General features: G+C 46.0%; 1 protein-coding gene across 2 annotated transcripts; it reads left to right on the forward strand.

Annotated features, from left to right (window-relative positions):
* The first annotated feature begins 644 nt into the window (after positions 1 to 644).
* Positions 645 to 26,549, forward strand: LOC310773605 (septin-10-like). 2 transcript variants are annotated; one of them, XM_083633526.1, is made up of 10 exons: positions 645 to 804; positions 1,772 to 1,886; positions 2,523 to 2,718; positions 3,956 to 4,142; positions 13,507 to 13,668; positions 14,311 to 14,407; positions 16,073 to 16,241; positions 17,727 to 17,859; positions 23,774 to 23,961; positions 24,378 to 26,549. In XM_083633526.1, the coding sequence occupies exons 1-10, from the start codon at positions 766 to 768 to the stop codon at positions 24,391 to 24,393; spliced, it is 1,302 nt and encodes a 433-aa protein (XP_083489652.1). In that variant the 5' UTR covers positions 645 to 765; the 3' UTR covers positions 24,394 to 26,549. The 2 variants fall into 2 exon arrangements, with proteins under 2 accessions (XP_083489652.1, XP_083489653.1); XM_083633527.1 differs by having other exon boundaries at positions 645 to 798.
* Positions 26,550 to 26,570: the final 21 nt, after the last annotated feature.

Here is a 26,570-nt window from a genome sequence, read left to right on the forward strand (position 1 = left end):
CATGCGGCAGAAGCGTTTATGATGCAGACGAGGACAAGTGCGAGTGATAACCTTCCCCTGCGTTGTTTCTAGCGTTTAGGCGTTCTCTGCCGCCTAGCAACCTAAAGCTCGTGAAACTGTGACACTTCAGACGCCATTTTGGATCCAAGTCAGACCTACTTGCATTAGGGAGAAAGCCGCATCTCGGAGCCAAAATGGTGCCAGTTTCAGCCCCCAAAACGGACCGTGCCATTATTGTATGGGGGTGGTGCGGGATTGAAAACGTGCATTTTCTGCCTGACATTACAAAGTACTTGCGGATTTCAGATCTGTTTTGAGTAATGCGTAATTGTAAATGTGTATCTATACGCAACTTTGAAAGGAATGTATAAATTATTCTTCTCTAAGAATTAGTATTTTTGTCTTAGCCCCTCCCAAAGCCAGCTCTCCTCTCATCACGTGCAATAATTTTTGTATGTGACTGACCGCTGGAGGGCGGTAATGTGCCTTGAAACGCCTGAAGAAGAAGAAGAAGAAGAAGAAGAAGAAGAAGAAGAAGAAGAAGAAGAAGAAGAAGAAGAAGAAGAAGAAGAAGAAGAAGAAGAAGAAGAAGAAGAAGAAGAAGAAGAAGAAGAAGAAGAAGAAGAAGAAGAAGAAGAAGAAGAAGAAGAAGAAGAAGAAGAAGAAGAAGAAGAAGAAGAAGAAGAAGAAGAAGAAGAAAAGTTTGTTTCAACTCTACAGACAGAAGCTAGTTGTTGACAAACATCTGTCTAGCAATTAACGGGAATGAATCCACCAGAGACTCCGCAGGGACAAGGGGTAACGGTAACTATTTGACTTTTAGTTGCTGAGAATATTCCATTGCTTTTCGCCTAGTCTAGCAAACTAACGTTAGTGGGACAGGATCCCACGTCGTTAGCATTTCCACCACCGGTAAACTGAAGCAACATTCTTTTTGAAAGGTTCATAACGTTAGACATAGCCTTTATTTTGTAGTATGAAGTGTGAACAACCAACCCAGCTCCACAGGACACTTATAGAGTTTCTGTAGCAGTTATACATTTGATGTACTACCTCTCAGGTAGTATGAGGTAGTACCTCATACAGATCATCTTGTCTGGCTACAGGACACAGCATCTAGATAAGAGTATAGTTCTGTATTATTCACTGTACTTCATCATACAGAATACAGTCTGGGTACATGACACACTATAGAGTATATTTCTGTATTATTCACTGTACTTCATACAGATATAGGTTGTCTGGGTACAGGACACAGTAATTATAGTCTATTTCTGTATATATTTGGTGTACTTCGATCATAACTTGTCTGGGTAGCCTACAGGACACAGCATAGAGTATATTTATGTAAATTTGCTGTAGCTACTTCATACAGAACTTGTCTGGGTACAGGACACAGTATAGATAGAGTATATTTCTGTATATATTTGCTGTAGCTACTTCATACAGATATGTTGTCTGGGTACAGGACACAGTATAGATAGAGTATATTTCTGTATATATTTGCTGTACGTCATACAGATATATTGTCTGGGTAGGAGGACACAATATAGATGGAGTATATTTCTGTATATATTTGCTGTACAGTAGCTACTTTATACAGATATATTGTCTGGGTACAGGACACAGTATAGATATAGTAGCCTATATTTCAGTATATATTTGCTGTACTTCATACAGATATATTGTCTGGGTACAGGACACAGTATAGATAGAGTATATGTCTGTATATATTTGCTGTACTTCATACAGATATATTGTCTGGGTACAGGACACAGCCGCCCGCCCCCTCTCCCTCTCCGGTCATGTTGGCTTCGACAGTCTCCCGCACCAACTGGTCAACAAATCAACATGTCAGGGCTTCTGCTTCAACATCCTCTGTATAGGTGAGCATCAGCATGGTTTGCTGTCATGTTTAGAGCAGTGCTTCTCAAATGGGGGTCCGGGGACCCCCAGGGGTTTGCCAGGGGGTCCACCAAAAGTTTTCAGGAAAATATATATATTTGTTGTTGTTGCAAAAGCTTCATAGTTCAACGAAAATATGTTATGCTTTAAATCTAAAATGGTTCTTGGATTACATTCTAATCTAACAAACCTATCAATTTAAAAGTCAAGCACGTTACCGTGGAAACAATTAAGCTGAGCCCAAAATCACAAATCAGAATGAGGGGGTCCCCGGTATATTTTCTATCTTGTAAGGGCTCCTTGGCTGAAAAACATTTGAGAACCTCTGGTTTAGACTAATCAACTAGCCTACAGGTGGTGAATGAGATGTACTGAAGTGATGCTTGGGTAGATTAAGCTTTTAGTGGACCTCAAGACAAAATAAAACACTGGAAAGTGTCAAATATGGGACCTTTAAAGCAAAGTGAGTGTGAGTCATATTCTATGTGGCATGTGCCCTTTGCCTATGAGCAAAGCTACATTAAATGTGTAGATTTTTGAATGGAATTTGGCGTGGCATTCCTTCCACACATACAAAATAGAATCCCCTTTAATTCCACTCCTGCTCTGACTCGTAGGTGAAACCGGTATCGGCAAGTCGACTCTGATGAACACGCTGTTCAACACCAACTTCGAGAACCTTGAGTCGTCCCACTTTGAACCCAACGTGAAGCTTTCGGCGAAGACCTACGACCTGCAGGAGGGCAACGTCCGCCTCAAGCTCACCATCGTCAACACGGTGGGCTTTGGAGATCAGATGAACAAGCAGGAGAGGTGTGTGAGGAGATGTTTTTTTGCTGATACCAAGCCTTTTCTTATTGTTTATTAAAAGGCTCCCCATTAGCTGATGCCATGGCAATCAGCTAGTCTTCCCGGGGTCCACACTTGTGCACATAAATTACATGATAAACATTAAATTACATACATTTTTATTAATATAAAAATACATTCATGAAATTACATGTTATAAACATTAAATTACATACATTTTAATTAGGTTCCAAACCTCTCAGCGCTCCCTTCGCTCCTCCACCAGTGCAGGTCGCCTCGCCCCTCCTTCGCTACGGGGGCTCAAAAGTCGCTCATCCCGATCTCGACTCTTCTCGTCCCTGGCACCTCAATGGTGGAACGAGCTTCCACCTTCGGTCAGGACAGCTCAATCACTGCCGATCTTTCGGAAAAGACTAAAGACACACCTTTTCAGGCTCCATCTGGGCCCTTCTTGATCTAACTTCGTTCTCTCTCTTTCCTTATTAAAAAAAAAAACTAAAAAAATAAAATAAAATAACCTTGTACCACTAACCTAAACTTGTACCACTGTTCCTTCAGAAGTTGTAGTTGTCATAGACTGTGCTCCATAGTTGATTGCTCTATTGCTGACAAAAAATGTGTTATTGTAAGTCGCTTTGGATAAAAGCGTCTGCCAAATGACGTAATGTAATTAGTATAAAAATAGATGAATGTACAATTCAAGGCTAGTCAACACAACTACTAGTGGAATACGCTTGCAGTGTATCGGGCTGTGCAGCCATTGTTACTGTAGCTCACTCACTCACACACACACACACACACACACACACACACACACACACACACACACACACACACACACACACACACACACACACACACACACACACACACACAGACTTTGCATTCTTCTTATAGTTCTGATTCTGATACCCGTTGGAGCACACACTCATGCTGGCCATTTAGTCAGGCCTGGCTCACAGAGTTGGCATGCACCCTCTCCTCTCTTTTCCCAGAGGGTTTTCATAGTCCACTTTCCTGGCTGATTCCAACTCTACTCAGGTGTGCTTCTCCACTCAGGTGAGCTCCATCAGTAGCTAATGAATGGAGCTCTCCATGGTGCTGACCTGTGTTCACTCATTTTGGCCACTAGTTAGCCATTTTTGCCCATCTAGTTGGCCCTAATGACCTAATTAGTAACTAACTAACCCTAATTAGTAGCTATGTAGGTAACTTTTCTATTTGAATGTGGTGTGTCCAGTTACCAGCACATTGTGGACTACATCGACACGCAGTTCGAATCCTATCTGCAAGAGGAGCTGAAGATCAAGCGCTCCCTACACAACTACCACGACTCACGCATCCACGTGTGTCTGTACTTCATCTCGCCCTCGGGACACGCCCTCAAATCTCTGGACCTGGTGACCATGAAGAAACTGGACAGCAAGGTGAGATGGTCGACGTATCAAAACTCACACTTTTCCCCCACAGCCTTTTTCTTTTCTTACTGCCTACCATTTATAAAATGTTGCTTTTTTCTCTCCTGCCAGTCGCACAAAATCTTCTATCTTAGGTGTGATATTCCCTGCTTGTGCGGGTCATATAAGTGCACATATCCTCTCACAACTTTAACCATTCTAGCCTCAAACTGATTCATCTTGGACACGAGCAGGGGAAAGAGGAATGTGATGTAGAGACAAAGGAAAACGAGCCGAAAACATGCGCACACTGCGGCCATCTTGCCTGTGCAAACATTTCTACTCTACTGCCACCTACAGTATATTCTGCTGCATTTCAATGGGGAGTTTTAGTGTGATCTGTTATTATGTCTAAATTGCGCTGGAACATGTCGGCACTAAGAAGAACAAGACCTCAAGATTCAAGATTTGTATTGTCACTCCGTAGTACAAGTATCACGTGTGAAATTCTTGTGCTGTGGACTCCGTTTACAACATAGTACAAATATAACAGGGCATATGAGTGCAAAAACAACAAGAGACACAACAAGCAATAAGGCAGTAGAGTGATAAGACAAGTCAGAGACAGTGGCATATCCACCGCACATAGGTGCACATGTCATGTGCATACTTTAGACGTGCTTAAACATTTTAAATTCGACGTATATGACGTACAGGTGCTAATAGCATATACCTAATTAAACATACAATTAAACATTAGACATACATAATGGTAGCAGCTACAGTACGGTACAGCACAGCTGCTACACTATTTGTGTATGTTAAGGAGTCTCCTGGCCTGCGGGAGAAAACTGTTCCTCAAGCGATTTGTGCGTGCTTTTGGGACCCTGTATCTCCTCCCTGAGGGTAACAGGGAGAACAGGCTGTTGTGGGGATGGTTTGTGTCTTTGATGATCTTCAGGGACCTCCTGAGGCACCGCTGGTTATATAGTTCCTGCAGTTCTGGCAGCTCACATCCTGTTACGTGCTGGGCCGCGCGTCTCACTCTTCGTAGCGCCCTGCGGTCCATGGTGGTACAGTTCCCGTACCAGTTGGTGAAGCAGCCAGTCAGCAGGCTTTCAATGGTGCCTCTGTAGAAGTCTCTAAGGATTTCTGGCCTTAGCCCAAATTTCTTCAGGCGCCTGAGTCCGTGTAGTCGCTGTTGGGCCTTTTTGACAACAGTGGCGGTGTGACCGGCCCATGTCAGGTCCTGGTGGATGTTGACTCCCAGGTACTCGAGGCCAGGTACTCGAGGCCTAAGACTCGAGGAACGATTAGAATTTTTGGGGATGTTTTTAGCAGGTCAATCTAAATATATCTGCATTGGCCCGATAGAGTTTTATCGGGCCATTTTATTGAATAGACGATATGATAAATATGGACGTAGCTACCGTGATGTCACCCATTGGTTTGTGGACGTCCCATTTTGAAGCTTCAACTTTGGCGTTTTGACCGTCGCCATCTTGGTTATTTGGAGCCAGAAGTGACAATGAAATTTGGACAAGAGCCGCAGTGCGGTCTGCTATTGGTCCGCGATCGGCAAGCTGTGCGATCACTGGACAGGCGACCTGTCAATCACGCCACATACTCTAAATGGGACGATAATAACATCAAACTGTATTGAAGAAGACTTAAAACTAGTGATTGAGATCAACTCCTCATTAGGAAAGGTCATAAATCAAGTGAGAAGTAGGGTCATTTTCCCATTGACTTCCACACAATCAGACCTCTTTTTGGAGCGAGTGGAGTGACTCCCTGCTAGAATGCTGATTGGCCCTGAAAAAAAGATTAACCCTATTTTAGTATTTGGTTTAATAGACCAATTTGGAGTGGACGTCACAGGGTTGGTTACGTCAGTGGTTGCAGGAAACTTACATTGATAAGAACAGATAGGTTGTCCCATTGCAACATCGACGCACAGCAAATCCGCAAATTTGGCCTGAAAGAGACACCTCTGATTGGCTGTCATGGTTCTGTGCTGTTGTCCCATTGGCCATTGAGGCTTTTTTTCAGGCCAAAATGGCGGCAGCGCTGTTGTCAAACACCATTCAACTCTTGCCTTCAATACTCTCTGCAAGTAGAACACAAGCTGTCGAGATTCCCGGAATAAGGGGAAAAAAAATGTATCCGCCGTATAGACACTGAACTTTCCCACTGGGTATATGACGATGTCTGGCACTGCCTCTTTGGCCATTTATTTGGATCCTAGACCATCCCCACAGTGAGTACGGTTCACTTTCTGCAACCAGTTCGGCTCCGCCCACGAAAATACGTAATTGTTGTTTGCAAACACAAAAGTGGTCTATACATCGGACAGAAAGGAAGACTGCAATGACAGCACTGTCAATTTAGCTTTGCAGCGATGCCACCTGTTGACCGAACTCAGTTTAGCATCAATGAGTAAATATGAACTGCGAGAAACATTTCATTACCTAGGAACAACCATGATGGAAATAAACTATCATAATTGTTGATTTGATTGATTGATTGATTATTGGTGAATCCTTCTGTAGAGCTGTGTGGCAGTAGAACAGGGGGACTGGCTGCTATGTAGTCATGAGGAGAAACAGGCCTAAACAGGTCTGACATAGCAGTGGGCTGAGTCAGCACAGCAGCCTAACAACTAGAGCGGTCCCTCCCAGACTGTTGGTTTGATGTTTCACTGCCTTTTTCACAGGAAGACGAGGCTGGGAGGGATTCTGTCACCAGCAGCGTGGGAAATTAACTTTTGAGCCGCTGCCAGGGATGCTCAACTTGCTTTGCCCGGGGGGCTACTTTTGCGAAATGACAGGAGGGCAGGGGCGAATTAATAAGCAAACATTAATAATGTAGATTTTTTTTATTATATATATATATATATATATATATATATATATATATATATATATATATATATATATATATATATATATATATTTTTTTTTTTCTATTGGATTGTAGGTTTTGGGGGACAGCCAGAGTTTATTATGACAATTTTAACATTTGAGATTTTTACACTCCGCCATGAACCGACAAAGCACAAATCTGAACCACCAAGCAGAATGCAAACAAATGATCAAAGAAAGCAATAATCAGAGTGACAATGTAAACAAAGGGACGTTCAATATAAATCAGTGTATTGGTGGTACAATGAAAACCACTCACAAAAGATAAATTTCCTTTACAGGCAAGTCCAAATAAAAAACCAAAATAGAGTTCAGAGTAAAACCAAACAAACAAAAAACAGTTAACCATAAACAACAAACTTCTCAATTCTGTTTGTTCAATCAATTCAGTTCTTAAATCTGTTCAGAGTAAATCCTCTTCAAATCAATCAAGAAATCAATCAGTAAAGAAATCAATAAACAAATCAATAAAGAAAAGTAACATGACTGTGTGCACACACAGGATAGTTAGTTAAGTTAGTTAACACGTTGAGTGCCATAGCCGAGATATCTCGTCTTACATAATCCAACGGTTGAGTGCCATAGACGAGCTATCTCGTCTTACATAAACATTTTTTTTTTTTGACGGTGGGACATCAATCAACCCCTTTTACGTCTTCTATATCAATATTGGGAGGAAGAGAATGTGTATAATCTATTTTACCGACCACTAAGTGGCGACAGTTCTCTCCCAAGACAGAGAGAAGCCACAGCCAGCCACAGCCAGAGCCACAGCCAGCCAGCGCGCTGGAGAAAGCCAGTGTAATTTTCAAGGAAGTAGCTGGGCGAAAACTCTTTCGATTTCACACACACACACACACACACACACACACACACACACACACACACACGCGCGCGCGCGCACACACACACACTCGAGTACCTTTGCGCATAAATAAGACCAGAATCGCAAAAGCTTATTCCATGCTCTCAGCCGACACCTCAAGAAACAGTTTTACAGTCCAGACGGCCGCGGAGAATCCTCCCTCAGCAGCACAGACGGAGGGAGGAGTTTGGAGACACACACACACTCTCTCTCTCTCTCTCTCTAGTCCCGAGAGAGAGAGAGAGAGAGAGAGAGAGAGAGAGAGAGAGAGAGAGAGAGAGAGAGAGAGAGAGAGAGAGAGCACACAGAGTGGGAGACAGACACGCTGTGGGGGCTGTAATCACAGGCAGGTGACTGTTCTGCTGTTTGATTGAATTTCACAAAACTGCGATTATCTCAGCTTCCTGTCTCATACGCTAAAACCATGCTGTACTCAACGGCTAATATCTACATAACTACTAACTCTGCAAACTAACTCTTTTAGACAGAGAAAGCACACATTCTATTAGTTATTTTTAGATGATTGGTGTTCACGAAGTCTTAACAGAAAAGAATCCTCGGCTGTTGTAAAATGAGCCAGAATCCTCAAAAAAAAACCTGGCACAACTTACCTACAGGATTGAAAAAACGGCTGGCACTCAATGTGTTAAGTACATATGAGTGCATGGGGTGGCGAGGAAGTGGCGACATTTGACAATTTAGCTGGAGCTCAGTCAAACTGTAAGCCTTAAAGTTTGACTGAGCTGAGTTTTCATTGTGAATTAGAAAATGGTTGGAGGGCCACTCTGCACCCTAACGCGGGCCGCATGTGGCCCCCGGGCCGCAACTTGAGTATCACTGTCATTGTGTCTGGTACATTCCTAAATTCTGCCAGCCTGCACTTTTTTTTATCAGACTCTTTTTCAAAGTCAGTGTTAAAAGAAGCTAAATATGACAACAGAGGGGTGTCCAATTTCAGACACACTTTATATAATGGGAGTTGGGTATGTAAGATTTGAAAGTAGGGCTGGGCGATAATTCAATATGATCTTTTATTGTCTTTCAGTGGAATCATATCGTGATGATATGGTGATTTTGGAATATTGTGACACAGTTGTGCTGTCTAAATTGATGATAAGCTAATTTTACGCACTTTACTTTACTTGACAAAATGAAGTATAAAACATTTTTAACACGTTGAGTGCCATAGCCGAGATATCTCGTCTTACATAATCCAACGGTTGAGTGCCATAGACGAGCTATCTCGTCTTACATAAACATTTTTTTTTTTTGACGGTGGGACATCAATCAACCCCTTTTACGTCTTCTATATCAATATTGGGAGGAAGAGAATGTGTATAATCTATTTTACCGACCACTAAGTGGCGACAGTTCTCTCCCAAGACAGAGAGAAGCCACAGCCAGCCACAGCCAGAGCCACAGCCAGCCAGCGCGCTGGAGAAAGCCAGTGTAATTTTCAAGGAAGTAGCTGGGCGAAAACTCTTTCGATTTCACACACACACACACACACACACACACACACACACACGCACGCGCGCGCGCGTGCACACACACACACTCGAGTACCTTTGCGCATAAATAAGACCAGAATCGCAAAAGCTTATTCCATGCTCTCAGCCGACACCTCAAGAAACAGTTTTACAGTCCAGACGGCCGCGGAGAATCCTCCCTCAGCAGCACAGACGGAGGGAGGAGTTTGGAGACACACACACACTCTCTCTCTCTCTCTCTCTAGTCCCGAGAGAGAGAGAGAGAGAGAGAGAGAGAGAGAGAGAGGAGAGAGAGAGAGAGAGAGAGAGAGCACACAGAGTGGGAGACAGACACGCTGTGGGGGCTGTAATCACAGGCAGGTGACTGTTCTGCTGTTTGATTGAATTTCACAAAACTGCGATTATCTCAGCTTCCTGTCTCATACGCTAAAACCATGCTGTACTCAACGGCTAATACATAACTACTAACTCTGCAAACTAACTCTTTTAGACAGAGAAAGCACACATTCTATTAGTTATTTTTAGATGATTGGTGTTCACGAAGTCTTAACAGAAAAGAATCCTCGGCTGTTGTAAAATGAGCCAGAATCCTCAAAAAAAACCCTGGCACAACTTACCTACAGGATTGAAAAAACGGCTGGCACTCAATGTGTTAAGGAATATTTTTGCAATATTTTAATTTTGTTTGACATCATACATGACACCTAACAGTACCATTCATTAAAATTGGATATAACATGATTTTGCATATTTGAGCCATATAGTGATGTATACAGTATATATCGATTCACAAATGAATCTTTGTGATTATCATGATATTGATTTCAATCATATCACCCAGCCCAATTTGAAATTCCTTGATTTTGCTGACTCCTAGTGGTAGTGCAAAAAAAGGACATTGTTGCTATATACCGTAAATTCCGGACCATAAGGCGCACCGGTGTATAAGCCACAGCAGCAAAATTGCCTGTTTGTTACATATATAAGCCGCACCGGTCTATAAGCTGCGGGTGTTTTAATGGTTTTTTTTTATTTTTTTTTATTGTGTTTTAATGTTTAATTACCATATGTAAGGGTTCGTGCACAGAGGGGATTGTCGGGAAAGAGATGGCTGTTTGGGGAAGCTCCCATTTATTAACATTTCAACAAAACAAAACAAAACAAAAGTCAGGTCACTAATCCCCAGACAAAATCACACAACAATAGGCTATATCACACACGTGCAGTCACGGCTGTAAACAAAATAACTGTAAAACAATAATAAAACAATCAGTCAACAGTAGTGAGCCTACCAGAAAAGTCATTAATCCTTGTCTTCATCTTTTAGGTGAAGGTGCAGCAAACGGCTGTAACCAGAGAAGTCAAGTCACTAATCCTCGTCTTCCTCTTCTTCCTGCGTACTGAAACCACCAAAGTCCTCATCTTCAGTGTCGGAAACGAACAGGTTCAGGGTGGCTTCGTCAACCACTCTCCTCTCTCCTTAATTGTCACTCTCAAAACCAACGAACTCCTCTTCGTCACTGTCGGTGTCGGCATCGAACAGCCTCTGAAGCCTCTGACGGCCCTCAGCGCCAGCTGTGGCGGCGTCATCCTCTTCATCCCGCAGCAGTCCAGCCTTTCGGAACCCGTTGGTGATTGTGGATGTTTTCACACTCCTATAATATTCCGTGATCTTCCTTTGTGTGAATTCGCCGAAGTTTGTGATTTTCTCCTGGTAGTCGGGAGGGAGTTGCTGGCACACTGCAGTAGTCCTCGCCCTGACGGACAGTCCCTTTCGTCTCATGAATCGGAAGCACCAAGATGGGCCACCTCTGAAATGTTCAATTTTCATTTCGGTGGCGACTGTTTTGGCCTTCAGTCGGATCTGAACGGTGGAAACACCTCGGCCGTCTGCTCTCTGGGTCAACACCCAATCTTCAAGGCAATCTTCAAGTTCGGGCCATCTGCTTTTATGACCTCTGAAGGACTTTTTGGTCTTTTTGCACTGAGACAGTTCCTCCTGCTGCCCCTTCCAACGCCTCACCATTGACTCGTTGATGCCTAGGTTTCGTGCTGCTGCTCGATTTCCGTCTTTTAATGCGAGATTGACTGCTTTCAACTTGAAAGCTGCGTCGTGTGAATTTCTGCGTTTCTTCCCCATGGTGAGTGAGAGAGAGTTACCGGTAGTGCACGACCCTTTGCTGCTACTGCTCCTCTTGTTGTGATTCCGGTCTGCTACTATAATGAACTTTGAACCGGTAGGAGTAACCGGTTGATTTCCGCCAAATGATGTCAAGTCAAGTCAAATTTTATTTATATAGCACCTTTCATACACAAAGGCAATTCAAGGTGCTTTACAAAAAAATAATCGAAAAAACAAGCAGCAAAGCAATGCACATAAAATGTGCAGATGAAGCTGTGGCCGTGTGGCCGAGTGGCCGTTTGCTTACCGTAATTACCATATGTAAGGGTTCATGCACAGAGGGGATTGTCGGGAAAGAGATGGCTGTTTGAGGAAGCTCCCATTTACCGTATTAACATTTCAACAAAACAACATAACACAACACCACCTTTGTTTTTTTTTACAGTGCACACAGTGTCCGCGGTGTGGTGAAAAGAGGGCAAGAGAGGAAATTAAAACAGAAGTGGATTTATAGTTAGAAAGAGTGCTAAAGAAGAGAGATTTTTTTTTTTTTTTTTTTTTTTTTTCTGAAAAAATCCATAGATAAGCCGCACCGTTATATAAGCCGCAGGGCCAAAAAACGGGGAAAAAGCCGCGGCTTATAGTCCGGAATTTACGGTAGTCTTTTGGGTAGACACACACTCCACCTCCTGGACATACTCTTGAAATACCTTTTTAACAGCACCTGTGATGATTGACAGGTTGTAAAAAATAATTGTTGCTTCAAAACAGCCCTGCAGTAACCTATGGGGGACGTGACACATCTTTTTTACAGTCTAGGCCCACATCAACAAACAGTATTTCTAAGTTTGGTTCACACTGCAGCTCATTTGTCAAATTACCTATTTTGGCAACAAAATACAAGAATGGGGGCACAGTGGTAGCGCTGTCGCCTCACAGCTAGTAGGTCCTGGGTTCGATTCCCACCTGGGACGCTGCGGGCACTGAGGTTGTGTCCCCATTCCCATGTCCTCAGGGACTTCTGCCCAGGTGGACTATCTCGTCAAAGGGGCTTTCTGTGTGGAATTTGCATGTTCTCCCCGTGCTCCCCTGGGGTTTCCTCCAGATAAGAACCCCCTGCTAAAAATGTGCAAAAAATAGAGTAGAAATACTGATAATGTTTTGCACCATTGGAGGGAGGCAAAGGCAATGTTAGAAAGGCCTGATAGTACGTTATCAACGTTTCACCCAAAACAACAAAAATAGTGTATTTGTAAAATAATCAGTGGTGTGTAAAGTACTCGAAAACCATACTAAGTAAAAGTAAAGATATCTTCCCAGAAAAAGACTTTGGTAAAAGTCAAAGTCACTCATTAGAATATTACTTGAGTAAAAGTCTTAAAGTACTTGATATTTTCTGTACTTAAGTATCAAAAGGAATTTTCTGATATTAAATGTACTTAAGTATTGAAAGTAAAAAGTACAAGTAAATGCTGCAAAAAAAAATCAAGCAAAAGACATGCCTGGGCTTGAGTGGAAGTCTATTTCTTCTTCTTGACTTTTATAGCCCCTGGCAAACAACGTTATGTTGCATTACAGCCACCAAATGGAATGGCGTGTGGATCGTGATTAACGCAACTTGCAAACTAGGAGCACTGATTTGCCAAACCTGATTGCTTGCAGGCTACGCAATTTCTTCTGATTTTACTTTGTAACTAAGATGCTTGGGGGAAATGTAGTGGAGTAAAAGTATCCATTTTATTTGAGAAATGTAGTGGAGTAAAAGTGAAAGTTGACAGAAATATAAATACTCAAGTAAAGTACAGATACTCAGAAAAAATACTTAAGTACAGTACTGTATTTATACTTAGTTACATTACACCACTGAAAATAATGTACTAATTTTATTTACTTCTATTTATTTTTTCTTTACACTCTGGAGTTTTATTTTATTTTATTCACACTAAGCAAAAATGAGCAGACGACTGACTGTCGCTCCTTGATTGCACCGCAGGTCAACATCATACCGGTCATCGCCAAAGCCGACACAATCTCCAAGAGCGAGCTGCACAAATTCAAGCTAAAGATCATGAGCGAGCTGGTCAGCAACGGCGTCCAGATCTACCAGTTCCCCACAGACGACGAGACGGTGTCCAGCATCAACTCCGCCATGAACGTGAGTACCAATTACAACCAAGCTGTTTGAAGCTCTGCCAGCGTCATCATGATGTGCCTCAAGTCATCCAAAACATTTCATTCAACTTTAATGATCACCCTGGCTGGGGGCCTGGGAAGATGGCCTTGTTGCAGCAGCAGTAATAGGATACAGCAAAGAATTATCGTACATGAATAAGAATAGAGCAAATGGGGTGGTAACAATTGTAGGCAGCATTTCAAGAATTATTATATATTTTCATACAGCATTTTGAGGTTGTGCACAATAAAGAAAAACAAATTAAAATGACAAAAATTATGTAACAAAAAAGAAATGTATGCAGTCTGATAGTGGGACAAGGGCAAATATGTAGAAGTATACGGCTTACTTTATACATGATGTGCACACGTGCAAAGATTTTCACCTTTTACTGACCAAATAGAAAAATGGAGCAAATTAAGTCCGTGAGGATAGTTTTGAGGATAGTTTTGTGTATGAGTTTTGTGTCATTATGTATGGCCTGTTCTCTGAGAGATGTAGTATGCCTGGGCTTCCTGACTGACCGGGTGATGGAGAGATGAACCTGAGGCGGAGATGTTGTTGGAAAGTGTCTCAGAGTATTTCATCCTCCCTGAACTTCCTCTCTCCTCTCTCACCTCTCAGGGTCTCCTGCCCTTTGCTGTTGTCGGCAGCACAGAGGAGGTGAAGATTGGCAATAAGATGGTGAAAGCACGCCAGTACCCTTGGGGCGTGGTGCAAGGTAACGTTTTTACATCTTACTTATTGAAGATGTAACACTTTTTAAACAGCAATATGATTGTCAAAGTAATTGTGATACCTCGGTATAAATATTGTAAACCATTCGCACCATAGTGGAGACAATTGGTAGCCTCTCTATCTCGTGCCAATGGCAATCCAGCAGATTCCCTGCCAAATTTGACCTCTGGCACACAATATAAAATTCTCAACAAATAGTGTGAATTCACAGCTTATCAATCAGCTATCGATCAGCTTATCAGCTGATCACATACAGTGCAAAAGGTGATTCATATTCATATGCAGATGAAGGTCGTCTAAATGTACAGAAAGTGTCCAGGCTTGTAGACTGGTTTTAATAAAACATTCACATCATCACATATTCAGTCAGTTGACATAACATGTACAGAATGTGCAGTCGTGGATATGCATATTACTAGCTGTTCATTCACCCTATCAAAAACTCCCTCCATCTCCCGCTCTACCATCTTAAGGCCCTTACACACCAAGAGACGATTTATTCAGGCGATTTATTCGCACCTCAATGATATTTTTCAAACTCGTATCCAACGGCGAAATTTCATTGAGCGAAATTGCGCCACATATATTTTCGGATCAAGGTCAGTTCTACATACTTTAGATAGACAAAGACAAAGTAACCTGTAGGCAACGATACCGTGGTGGAGTGACGACCGGACAGGCGGCTAAATAAGCTGGTTATATTTGTCTGTGTTTATTGGTAACCATAGGACCTATAAGAGGCAGGTCACACCGGCAAACTCGACCAAGGAAATCAATAATGTCTCAATTATGAAATTACACCAAGTGATTCACTCTTCAGTTATAAAATTCTATTGGCTCAATTATCCCACTCCTGGCTCCTGATGTATTTTTATGCCACGGTGGTTTGTTTAGAACCTATTTAATTCAATCGCAAAATCGCATCGCATTTGGTGTGCATATATTTGTGCGAATAATCCACCTGTGAATTATTATTATTATACTGCTGCATCCCCTCTACCGATCTGGGGAGAGCCGTAGACTAGCACCATGCTTCCTCCAACACATGCACAGTTGCCAGCCGCTTCTGTTCACCTGACAGTGGGGAGCTTCACCGGCAGCCCGTAGCACGGGGGAGGATCGCGCTATTCCCACCAGTTCCCTTCCGCCCTGAACAGGCGCCCCGACCGACCAGTGGAGGCGCTAGTGCAGCGACCAGGACACATTATCGGGCTTCCCACCCGCAGGGCACAGCCAATCGTGCCTGTATGGAGGCAGGGAATCTACCGCTACACTACCTCACCTGTGAATTATTCAGAACGTTTATTCACGCCGCTCTTGGTGTGTAAAGGCCCTTAGGCGTACAACATGAAAGGAGGTGCCAGTGTTGTCATCAAGTTACTATATCAAAAGTCTAAGTTGAGTCTCGAGTCTCGAGTGTGAATCCACGTGTTTGTGGAACACACGTGCCTGCCCTTGCACAATTGAATAATGTCACACTATTAATATAGCTATCAATATCTTATGCCAAATGATTAGGGCCTGTTATTACATGAATGCTGGAGTCCAAGTTCTCAGTGCTCAGGTCCAAGTCGAGTCATGAGTCCTGTAAAGTCCGACTCGAATCGACTCCAACACCGGGTGGTGCTGTTGTTATTTCCTCTCTCAGTGGAGAACGAGAACCACTGTGACTTTGTGAAGCTGAGGGAGATGCTGATCTGCGTCAACATGGAGGACCTGCGGGAGCAAACGCACACGCGACACTACGAACTCTACCGCCGCTGCAAGCTGGAAGAGATGGGCTTCCGAGACACAGACCCCGAGAGCAAACCAGTCAGGTACCGGCTGTACTCATCAAGCTGTGTGTTTGCACTTTTGTGCTATAGGCACTTGTTTTTCTCTTATTATTATTGCACTAACTTACTGTTGTACTATCTATTATGTGGCAGCCTGTACGTCCAAGACACATTTCCCTCTGGACAAATAAAATTATCTTGAATCTTAAAATTGGCTATAGAGGCCAAAACCGTTTTTCGTACCTGGCTGTAAACGTTTATTTCTGCTGTAAAGTTGGGCATTTTAACATGGGGGTATATGGGGATTTACTCGATTTTGAGCCAGCCTCAAGTGGCCATTTGAGGAACTGCAGTGTTTGGTACTTCCGCGTTGGCTTAATTTGTCAGAACTGAAGGTTGGGGCTTCAGCTCACAACCCCAATGTCGACTCAGACATTGGCAATTATTGCACAATCTTGCTCCTTGCCCTGATTTTATTTTATTTTATTTTATTTGACCGTTACAAATTGAAATACAATGTACTAAGCAAAGTACAGACACAAATCTCAAGGAATAACATTAAGGATAAAGCACAATAAAGTCAAGACTTATTTCCATTGTGGTCCTCGGTCTTAAACGGAACAAAAAAGCAATACAATCATGAAAGAATTAACAGTCACATTCACACAGTACAATTATGCAGTGAGAGGCAATAAGATTACAGAGCCTAGGCATGGACTTTATCAAAAAGCCACAATTTGACCTTATTCTTAAAAACACCTTGGCTGCTTGTACACTTTAAGTGGAGGGGCAACATGTTCCAATTTTTAGCCCCGATAAATTTAAAGGAGCACTTACCTAAGTTTGTTTTAAAGCCAGGTAGACGCAAGTCAGCAGTACTGGCTCTAGTGTTGTGAGAGTGTGTATCTCCACTCCTCTGAAAGTGACTGCTGAGATAGTCAGGGGCCCTGTTGTTATAGATGTTATGGACTATGTTAAGTTGGAGCTGAACATAGCATCCACGGGGAGCCAGCCTAACTTCTGCAAGAGTTCTTTTCCCACATGGTCTCTAGGGGCTAGACCTAGAGTTAGCCTTACTAATCGGTTCTGGGAAACCTGCAGTTTCTCCTTTAAAACCTTGGTCAGACCTCCGTACCAGGAAGAGATGGCATAATCAAAGCAAGAGGAAACAAGAGAGTTTGGTAACAGAAAAAGACTGGCCTGGTCTAGAAAAGGGGCTTTTCTGGCCAGAAACTTGGTTCGGCCAATCACCTTACTAATTGTTTTTAGGGCCATGGTATCGCCTCCTAAGCTACTGTCTAGGTGGCAACCTAAATAGCTGACTGAGGCTTTGCCTCAAAGGACTGGCCCTCAAGGACAATAGTAGGCGTAACCTGGGTTTAGAACCGAAAATAACATATTCTGTTTTGGCCATATGAAGGGAAAGTTTGTTATCTGTAAGCCAGGATTTTATTTTCTTAAATTCCCTCTTGACCTACCCCTGCGTACATTACTTATGTGTCTGTGTGTCTCTCTGTCCGTCACCAGCCTCCAGGAAACCTATGAGTGCAAGCGTCAGGAGTTTCAGGTGGAGCTCCAGCGGAAGGAGGAGGAGATGAGGCAGTCGTTCGTCCAGCGCGTCAAAGAGAAAGAGATGGAGCTGAAGGAGAAGGAGAGACAGGTAGAATCTGCCACACAAACTCTCTGCTCTGTTATGTTCTGTACAGGCCTTTACTCAAGAGCCACGCCAAGAAATGCTGGGACAATTTGCACCAAATTATATTCACACCAAATGCGATGCGATTTTGCGGTTGAGTTCCTCTGCTTGGTAGAGGAGCTGATACCACAGCTGCTTTCGGACCTACTTCAGAATGTCTGCGGGACAGTTTGAGGCTAGCCGTGTATCAGAAGTCATAACTGGAATAAGTCCAGTTTGAACACAGTGCCAGCAGTGTGCATTTGGCGAGCTGAGTGCCGGTTGTTTCAAAATGTGTGTCGGGGGTTGGATAATGTAGCTAATAAGCGTTTGACAACTGAAGAGTGAATCACCTGGTGTCATTTCATAATTGAGACATTATTGATTTCCCCGATGAAGTTTGTAGGTGCGACCTGTGTTCTATAAGTCCTATATGCACAGAAAAATATAACCATGTATATAGCTCGTTATGTATAGTTACATAGTTATGTATTTCAATCATGAGAGACCAGAGGGCAAGGTTAATCAGCAAGCTTTATTGGAGTATGGCATGGCGATAGGATTCATGGCCTGAAGCAGTACGGCATTAATTCTGATGGCGTGGCAGCATGGCAACTGACTCTTTGGCGTAGTGACTCTGAGGCAGGATGCCTCTCTTCTCGAGGCGGGAGGGCATCCGCTCGGAGAACCCCCCAAAAGAGAGAACCTGAGAGGCCGACCGGTCAGCTCGCCTCGCGATACGGCGGGCGCTGGGCGGAAGGCGACGCTTGTCGCCGGCCTGTTGGCTTGAGAAGGCGACGCTTGTCGCCGAATGGTTGGCTCGAACCCCGCTGGGCGGAAGGCGACGCTTGTCGCCGACCGGTTGGCTCGAGAAGGCGACGCTTGTCGCCGACCGGTTGGCTCGGGCGACGCTTGTCGCCGACCGGTTGGCTCGAACCCCCCTCGAACCCGCTTGTCGCCGAACGGTTGGCTCGAACCCCGCTGGGCGGACGGCGACGCTTGTCGCCGACCGGTTGGCTCGAGAAGGCGACGCTTGTCGCCGACTGGTTGGCTCGGGCGACGCTTGTCGCCGACCGGTTGGCTCGAGCCCCCCTCGAACCCGCCCCCCCCCCCCGCAAACGGTTGGCTCGAACCCCGCTGGGCGGAAGGCGACGCTTGTCGCCGACCGGTTGGCTCGAGAAGGCGACGCTTGTCGCCGACCGGTTGGCTCGAGCCCCCCTCGAACCCGCCTCCCCCCCGCGAACGGTTGGCTCGAACCCCGCTGGGCGGAAGGCGACGCTTGTCGCCGACCGGTTGGCTCGAGAAGGCGACGCTTGTCGCCGACCGGGTGGCTTGGGCGACGCTTGTCGCCGACCGGTTGGCTCGAGCCCCCCTCGAGCCCGAACCCCCCCAAACAGGCTGCTCGACACGTGGAACACTTTGAGTGGTCTGCTGGGGTCTGGATTAGTGGTGTGGCTGCAGGCTGCTCGGCACCTGGAACACTTGCAGGCTGCTCGGCACCTAGAACACTGATTCGGGGAGTCCACCACCAATGAAATGCGAAGTGACGGCTATTGCGGGGAATGCAGGAATGGATGCCATGCTTACCATGTGACGCCTAGGGGAGGAGAGATCTTTGGGCGGACAATGTGGTGGCCAGCTCTGGTCGGATGTAGGCCGCGTAGGCTGACGAGGACCAGCGGCCCATCTGTTGCAGGGAGGCGGAGGACACCCCTTGCGCGGCGGCTGATGTGGCCGCGCCGATCCTGAAGGAGTGGCCGGAATAGTGCTCCGCTGGGAGGTTGCACGTCTGGAGGATCCGCTTGAGGTGGAGAGTGAACCAGGTTCTTGTCGTGAGATGGTGGGGCGAGATGAGGAACAGGGGGCGGGTGGGCCGGTTTGGGGTCGAATCTCTATGTAGCGGGCCATGGAGGCAAAGGGGCAGAAGGGGGAATCGTTGCGGGCGATGGTAATGGAGCAGGCTCTGCCCGCCTTGGTGTGCTTAAGGGAGAGACTATAATGATCGGGGTGGAAGCTTAGGTCGGACCGGGTCACGTCCCGGGAGGGGTCGAACGACGCCGGGCATGTGAACTCGCCGACGCGGAGGAACCCATAGAAGGCTAGCAGGAACACGCACTCTAGGAGTGAATCTTGCAGGGGAGAGAAACAGCCGTCTCTCGTGCGCCCTAGAAGCTGCCGTAGCACGGGGAGGGTTATGGGACGCCTGGAGTCGGGGGCGGTCGGGAAGGCTTTGGCGATGCCCTTTAGCAGAGCTTTTATAACGGGGACAGAAAATAGACTGGGAAATTCGGGGTCGTAGCGCCTGGCGTGGAATTGGATCCCCGCCACCATGCTACGGACGTAGGGGGGACGGAGGTGGCGGACGGATACGCGGAACGTTATGAAGGCACATACGTTGGGGATCGGGATTGGGACAACGGGGAGATTGAGCGAGGCACAGAAGAAAGCGAACGACCGCCAGGCGCCGTCGTAAGCTCTGGCAGTGGAGCTGGCCAGCCCCCCCGACCTTGGGGCCCTGAGAGAGGCCGGTCAGTAAGTAATCGACGAATACGCGATTGGGGTGCTGGGAGAGTTCCTGGGCTAGGGCCGGGACGTCGATGGGCGTGGACGGGTGGCATTTTAGGGCCGTTGAAAGCCCGTTTTGTCCCTCTTGGTGTTGGGGTCCTGCCTCTGGGGGCGGAACCTTCGGGGGCAGAGGGAGCGGGGGTGGGCGTCCCCGCAGTCGGAGCACACGTGTAGGAACGAACAGTTAGCGTAGTTACACGATTTCTCGTTGAAATTTCTGCATATTGGCGGGTAGTCTGGGACACCCACCTGATGGCTCGAGACGGACCCGTTGGGGACCTGAGCCGTGCAGGTCGAGTGGGGAGCGCTGTCGCGGCTGGCGGGAGGCTGGAAGGCCGCTTTTGGGCAGAGAGGCGCCGTGTGCCCTGGTTCGCCGCAGGAGAAGCACGTGATCACCTGCCCTGCCCCTCCCAGCATCGTCATTAGGTCACCGTCCAGGATGGACCAGTCTACCCGGGAGTTAGCTTCGGAAATGCTCAGGGCGGCCTTGCGGGAGAACGCTTTGTGGTATTGGTAGAAGACGCCCCTCCCGAACCTCAAGGCGAGATCCGTTATTAATGCCAGATATCTGTCCAGCTCGGCTCGGCGTTCGGGGTACGCTGTACAAATTACGTCTCGGAAAACTCCGAACGCGCTCGTGAACTCCGTTATGGTGAGGTCCCTGTGTAGGCGGGGGTCGGACGAACTTAGAACGCTGGTGTCCGCGCTCGTGATTTTCTTGCTGCATTCCGGTGAGGGCAGGAGAATGCTGACTAGATTGACGTCCTGGCCCTGCAGGATTTTGGACTTTAGCTTGGGAGAGATGCCGGCCGACTGGGGAATGTAACGCTTACCGAAAGTAAACTCGGGCAGCGCTGAAGCCAGGGAATACATCTGGGCGGGAGGAGCCGGTGGCGCGCTGGGCTGGGCTGAGGCCGCGCCGGTTGGAAGGGCCACATCTGAGCAGGTGGCGCGCTGGGCTGGGCTGAGGCCACCGCCGGTTGGAAGGTCCACGTCTGGGCGGGAGGAGCGGGTGGCGCGCTGGGCTGTGCTGAGGCCGCCGCCGGTTGGAAGGGCCAAAATGGGTACGGTGTGGCGGGTAGGGCAGGCAGCGTGCTGGGCTGCGCTGCGCCCGCCGCTGGTTGCCTGGGAAAGAATGGGTGAGTGGGAGGGGCGAGGAGCATGCTGGGTTCCGCTACTGCTGCCGCCGGTGGATAAGGCATGGGGGTTGGGTAAGGCATGGGGGTTGGGTCTGCGGGCACTGCTGGTTGTATGGGCACCGCCTGCTGGACTGGTGGCTGCGCTGGGCGCATGGCATCCAGGCTAGCCTGGAACCCGCTAAGGGTCTCTGCTATAGAACGCATGGCTGCGGCCAGCTCCCCCTCCTGCCGCCTGGGCGGGGCCGGGGGGCCTGCCGCGGCGGGTGGGAAGCCTGAGGGGATTTGCGGAGCTGTTGGCCTGCCATGTGCCTCAGGCGGGGCGGCTGAGCTCCTCGCGGGAATTTGAGCGGCGTTATTGATTTGAGCGGCGTTATTGATTTTCGCGACGATTTTTGGCCCTAATGGCCTGCCGTATGCTTTGGCCGGCGCTGCTGCGCTCCTCGCGGGGGCGCGCGTTTGCTTCCCTCCGCGCCCCCGAGTGCTCGTGCCCGGGCCCGGAGCGCTCTCCGCTTCGACTCTTGCGCGACTGCGAGTTGTTGCTTGTCCTCGTGAAGCTTCTGGCATACTCTTCGCGCACGCGCTGGAGGCGGGGCTCCGAGGAGGGCATACTCAGTGCGCAGCTCCAGGCTCCAGGCAGTCTGAATGAAATTGAATGTAACGTTCCCAATTCTATGTATTAAATTATAAAAAACGACCCCTCCACATTTGGGAAGGCTAAGCCACACAACTAGTTCGTTATAATCGAACATCATGCTTTGAAGGCGACTTTACCACGGTGAGGACTCAATCACAGCAGATATCCGCTGATAGCCTACCACGGAGATCTCACAGGCACAGGCAGCAAAACCGACGCGCTGATAGAAAAATCTCCATGGACGCGCCGCGCTGCGCTCAGGCCTCGCCCCCCGACACGCCCCGTGCGATGTCGTCATAATCGCCGTGCGCCCTATGCGCTTGGCTGGGCGCGAAGAGTATGCCACAAGCTTAACTTGGCACCGTTTGCTTTCTTTCCTCGGCCGCGCACTCTACCTCCTCTGCGCGCCGGCCCCGCTTGTCTTCCCCTGGCGATGAGGTCCCCCGTCTGAGCTGCGTTTGGTGCTGCCGAAGCCTGCTGCCGTGCGCTTGCCTGTTGCAGCCCGTGCCCGGGCGTGGATGGTTCGACGGGCAAGTCCTCGTCGGAGCTGGATGCCTCGAGCTCGAACTGGTACTGCGCTTCGAAGTCTTCGTTTTCACGGCCCGACATGGTGCAGGAGCGAACGGTGAGTGGTCTCGTTAGTGCGGATGGCTGGTATGAATGCGGATGGCTGATAGCAGGATCTGGAGGAATGGGCAGCTTGAGAGGTGAAACGCGGCTTCCAGAGAAGGAATTCGATCAGCTTAGTGCGGCGCTGGAGGACAGGGAACAAGGACCGTGGGGCGCCCGGCGTGGCTATAAATACTGCCACGTCATGGCCTCGGTACTGACGACATTAACGCCGTCATCTAGGCAAGTGCGTCACTACTGCACTGACGACATTAACGATGTCACGCTGGGATTACTGCGCTTGTCGTCACGCTAGGATTACGTGTGATGCTAAGGTGCCGTGTCTCTAGATTACGTGTGGCGTGGGGCAGCGTGACTGGTCTTCATCTTGAAACTAGGTCGAGACCATCATATAACCAACCTATTTTCCCAACCAGGGAAAAGCAGGTTGAGCAGCTGGCAGGGGATACTTGGAAAGATTACAGTTTATTTCCTGTGGAAAAAAACAACACTCAGGAAGTCTTGGTAATACGGACAACTTTTTCAATCATAACCTGTCAGAATTGTTGGTTCATTCATTTAATAATCAGTTGTGTTGGCATGGCAAAACAGCTCAAGGGGTACATAAGACAAAAAAGGTTGGGAATCACTGGGTTACTTTGTCTATGTCTATCTATGTAGATCTGTTCATGTTACCGTTGATATGCACGGGTGCATTGACTGGACATACTGTATGTTTGAAAAATATTATTGAGGTGCGAAAGAATTGCATGAATAAAATCGCTCTGGGTGTGGAAAGGTCTTAAGTCTTGAGATTATGTAGGAACAGCTGTACGTTGCAACTAGCAAGTAGCTTGATCCTGCGTTTCCTGCATTGATGGGGAAGTCAGGTTTGGTTTCAGGTTGGTTCCAGGTCTTAAAACAGACTTCCTGTCCTGTCCTTCCCTCCCAGCTGCAGAGCAGGTTTGAGCAGCTGAAGAGGATGCACCAGGAGGAGAAGGCCAAGCTGGAGGAGAAGAGGCGTCTGCAGGAGGACGAGCTCAGCATCTTCAGCAAGAAGAAGGCAGCCGCCGAGCTGCTGCAAGGCCAGAGCTTCAACAGCAACAGCTCCAACATCAAGAAGGACAAAGACCGCAAGAAGTAAGACACGCACACCCTCGCGCGCGCAGACACACACACACACACACACACACACACACACACACACACACACACACACACACACACACACACACACACACACACACACACACCTTTACATACCTTTTAAATCCCCCAAACATGTCTAACAACACATTGTCTTGTATTACAAATTTAAACTTTTGTGCTGCGCTGCACAGGTGACTATTGCAACTGTAACTTAAAACGATGCATGCATCATTACTTGTAAATTGATCTGACTGTTAGATACAGGCTGAAGATTGGATTGAAAACCATGCAGCTTTGATGTAACTGCAACTGTCTTTATTCTTTCTGCCTTTTTGAGTAGTTGTAGGAAATGTACTCGTGCATTTCTTTCTTGAAATCATATTGATTTTATGTATTCCTTTCCCTAGTTCTGGATTCATGTGACGGAATGAAGAGGACCAAAACGCCACTGTCCAATGAGACTTAAATATGCAATCACCCCCTTCACTGGAGCAGTGGTTATACAGTGTCTGTATGGTAATTGTAATATATGAGATGCTTCTCTATATATTTAGGGCTTTGCTGGTTTTCCTGTGAGATATATACCAAAGATATAACATTTGGCAAAATTATAGATATTGGTGCTGGCTTATGTGATTTTTTTTTTTTTTTAACCCCAATCCTGATGGTGGTGCTATAATTAAAAGAATGGATGGAAATACACTAATATGGCCGCCTTCAACCAGTGAACACTGAACAGTAGTCTAACACTAAACTGGCTGTAACCAGTGTTGTGCAACAATGAACACAAAGCTTGCTATAGTGTCAAAGAGAGGCCAGCAAGTATGGCTGCATTCTGAATAGGGCCCTTAAGGAGCACAACTAAAATGTATTTCCTAATCCGCTCATTGATACGGTATTTACCTGAATTTGCATTTCACATGTTCTAGGACAGTGGGTCTCAGAATTGATTTGCTTCAGTACCCCCTTTCCCTGATTTCTGAATCCAAGTAACCCCTTTACCCGACTACATTTTGCTTAGAAAACTATACATCTGACCTTTTGAAGAATATAACTTTACAAAATAAGAATTGGGAGTGAAAGAGGTGCAATTAGTGCCTCCTGAGCAGATTTATTTTAACGTTTCATTTATCTTCATGATTTATTCCTAATTCAAATGTTTTTTCCATTTCCCCCTTTCTCTCAAGTACCTCCACGTACCCCTAGGGGTACGCATACTCCAGTTTTGGAACCACTGCTTTAGGGCCTATGTAGGCTACTAGACATATTAAGTTTGGTTATGATTTAGTTAAAGTGGGTGGGGTCTAGCCCATAAGAATCATTGTATACTGTAGCATATAAATCATGATTCAACTATTAAGATTTTGTAGGCTGCAGCTATATTTTAAATGTGCATTTAAACATTAATGGAAGTCTTTGATCGAACCCTGTGTACTGTATACATTTTGCTGCTACAGCTAGAGGAGACCAAAGGTTCAGGATCTGAGATCTGATTCAAAGCGTTTTTAAGGAACGAATGCTGATATGGGATCAGTTATGGTCTTAAGCTGTCTATAAATCTGATTTGTAAGTGACTTCAGATCAGCATTCCCACTTGGATATTTCCCACTAGCTGAAGTTGGATTTTCAGCAGAGTTCTGTATTAGGCTTCTAATTATTTCAGGTGAACACGGTGTTAAGCTTGTAACAGCCAAATAGGTACGATGATGTGGGTTTGGGGGCAGCATAATCGATGTATATGTTTTTCTTTCAGTTGTATGCATGTAATATTTTCAGCTTTAATTATAAATGTTGTATTTCTCATGTTTGTGTTCACCAAATCAATTTAGCACTCATTTCACTAATCCTCTTCCACTATAGAGTTAATCAGTGACCAGTGACCACCCACTTTCTTGCGTCTCCTGTTCCAGGAAGTGAATTTCCCATTCATTTCTCCATTGGCGTTTCAGAAAACCCTGAAGTTTTAAGGCAGGAAACAAGCCGACAAGCTAGCAGATTAATCATGACCATAAAACATTTGATTCGGCGCAAATAAAAATTAGAAATTGGGGGGGAAAAGTCGTATTTTTATTAGATTTTTTTAACCTTTTTCCCCGTCTCTATTTTGTTGTTGCTCCTATTTAAATATCTTGTGGTCACGATTCATTTCATAGCTGGTTGGTTTGGTTCCACGGTCACTATTCAGTTCTATTGTTCTCCCAACACTTGCTCTATTCCAGCCATTATCTGCACTTTGTTTTGAGTGAGACAATCATGTTTTTTCCTTACTTCTCTTAAGTGCCTTTTTACACGTGTGGTGCCACAAGTCTGTTTTATCTATGTGTGTGTTAACATCCCACTTAAGATGTATGCATGTGTAATAATAGTGTTAAAGTAACACTAATGTCAAGAATCAAATGATACAAAACATTCCTCACGTGGCTGTTACACGAGTTCTCTTACTGCCATTTATATTTTATAACAATGTTGAAGAAATTGTATTCAGTATTTTGACTATAATCTTATACTGTATTTGTACTTGGAGTAGACAGATACAGGTAGGTTTCTTTATATGGTTTTTATTCACAATAAAAAAAAAAGCATGACTTTGCAATATGAAC

This window comes from Poromitra crassiceps, assembly GCF_964638095.1.
Source record: "Poromitra crassiceps genome assembly, chromosome: 3".
Lineage (NCBI taxonomy): Eukaryota > Metazoa > Chordata > Actinopteri > Beryciformes > Melamphaidae > Poromitra > Poromitra crassiceps.

Excerpts from the sequence above, each read along its gene's own strand:
- LOC310773605 (XM_083633526.1), top strand. The coding sequence starts at position 766 with ATGAATCCACCAGAGACTCCGCAGGGACAAGGGGTAACG. Across the intron at positions 805-1,771 it reads CGCAGGGACAAGGGGTAACG|GACACAGCCGCCCGCCCCCT; the intron begins GTAACTATTTGA and ends GTCTGGGTACAG. Across the intron at positions 2,719-3,955 it reads CAGATGAACAAGCAGGAGAG|TTACCAGCACATTGTGGACT; the intron begins GTGTGTGAGGAG and ends TGGTGTGTCCAG.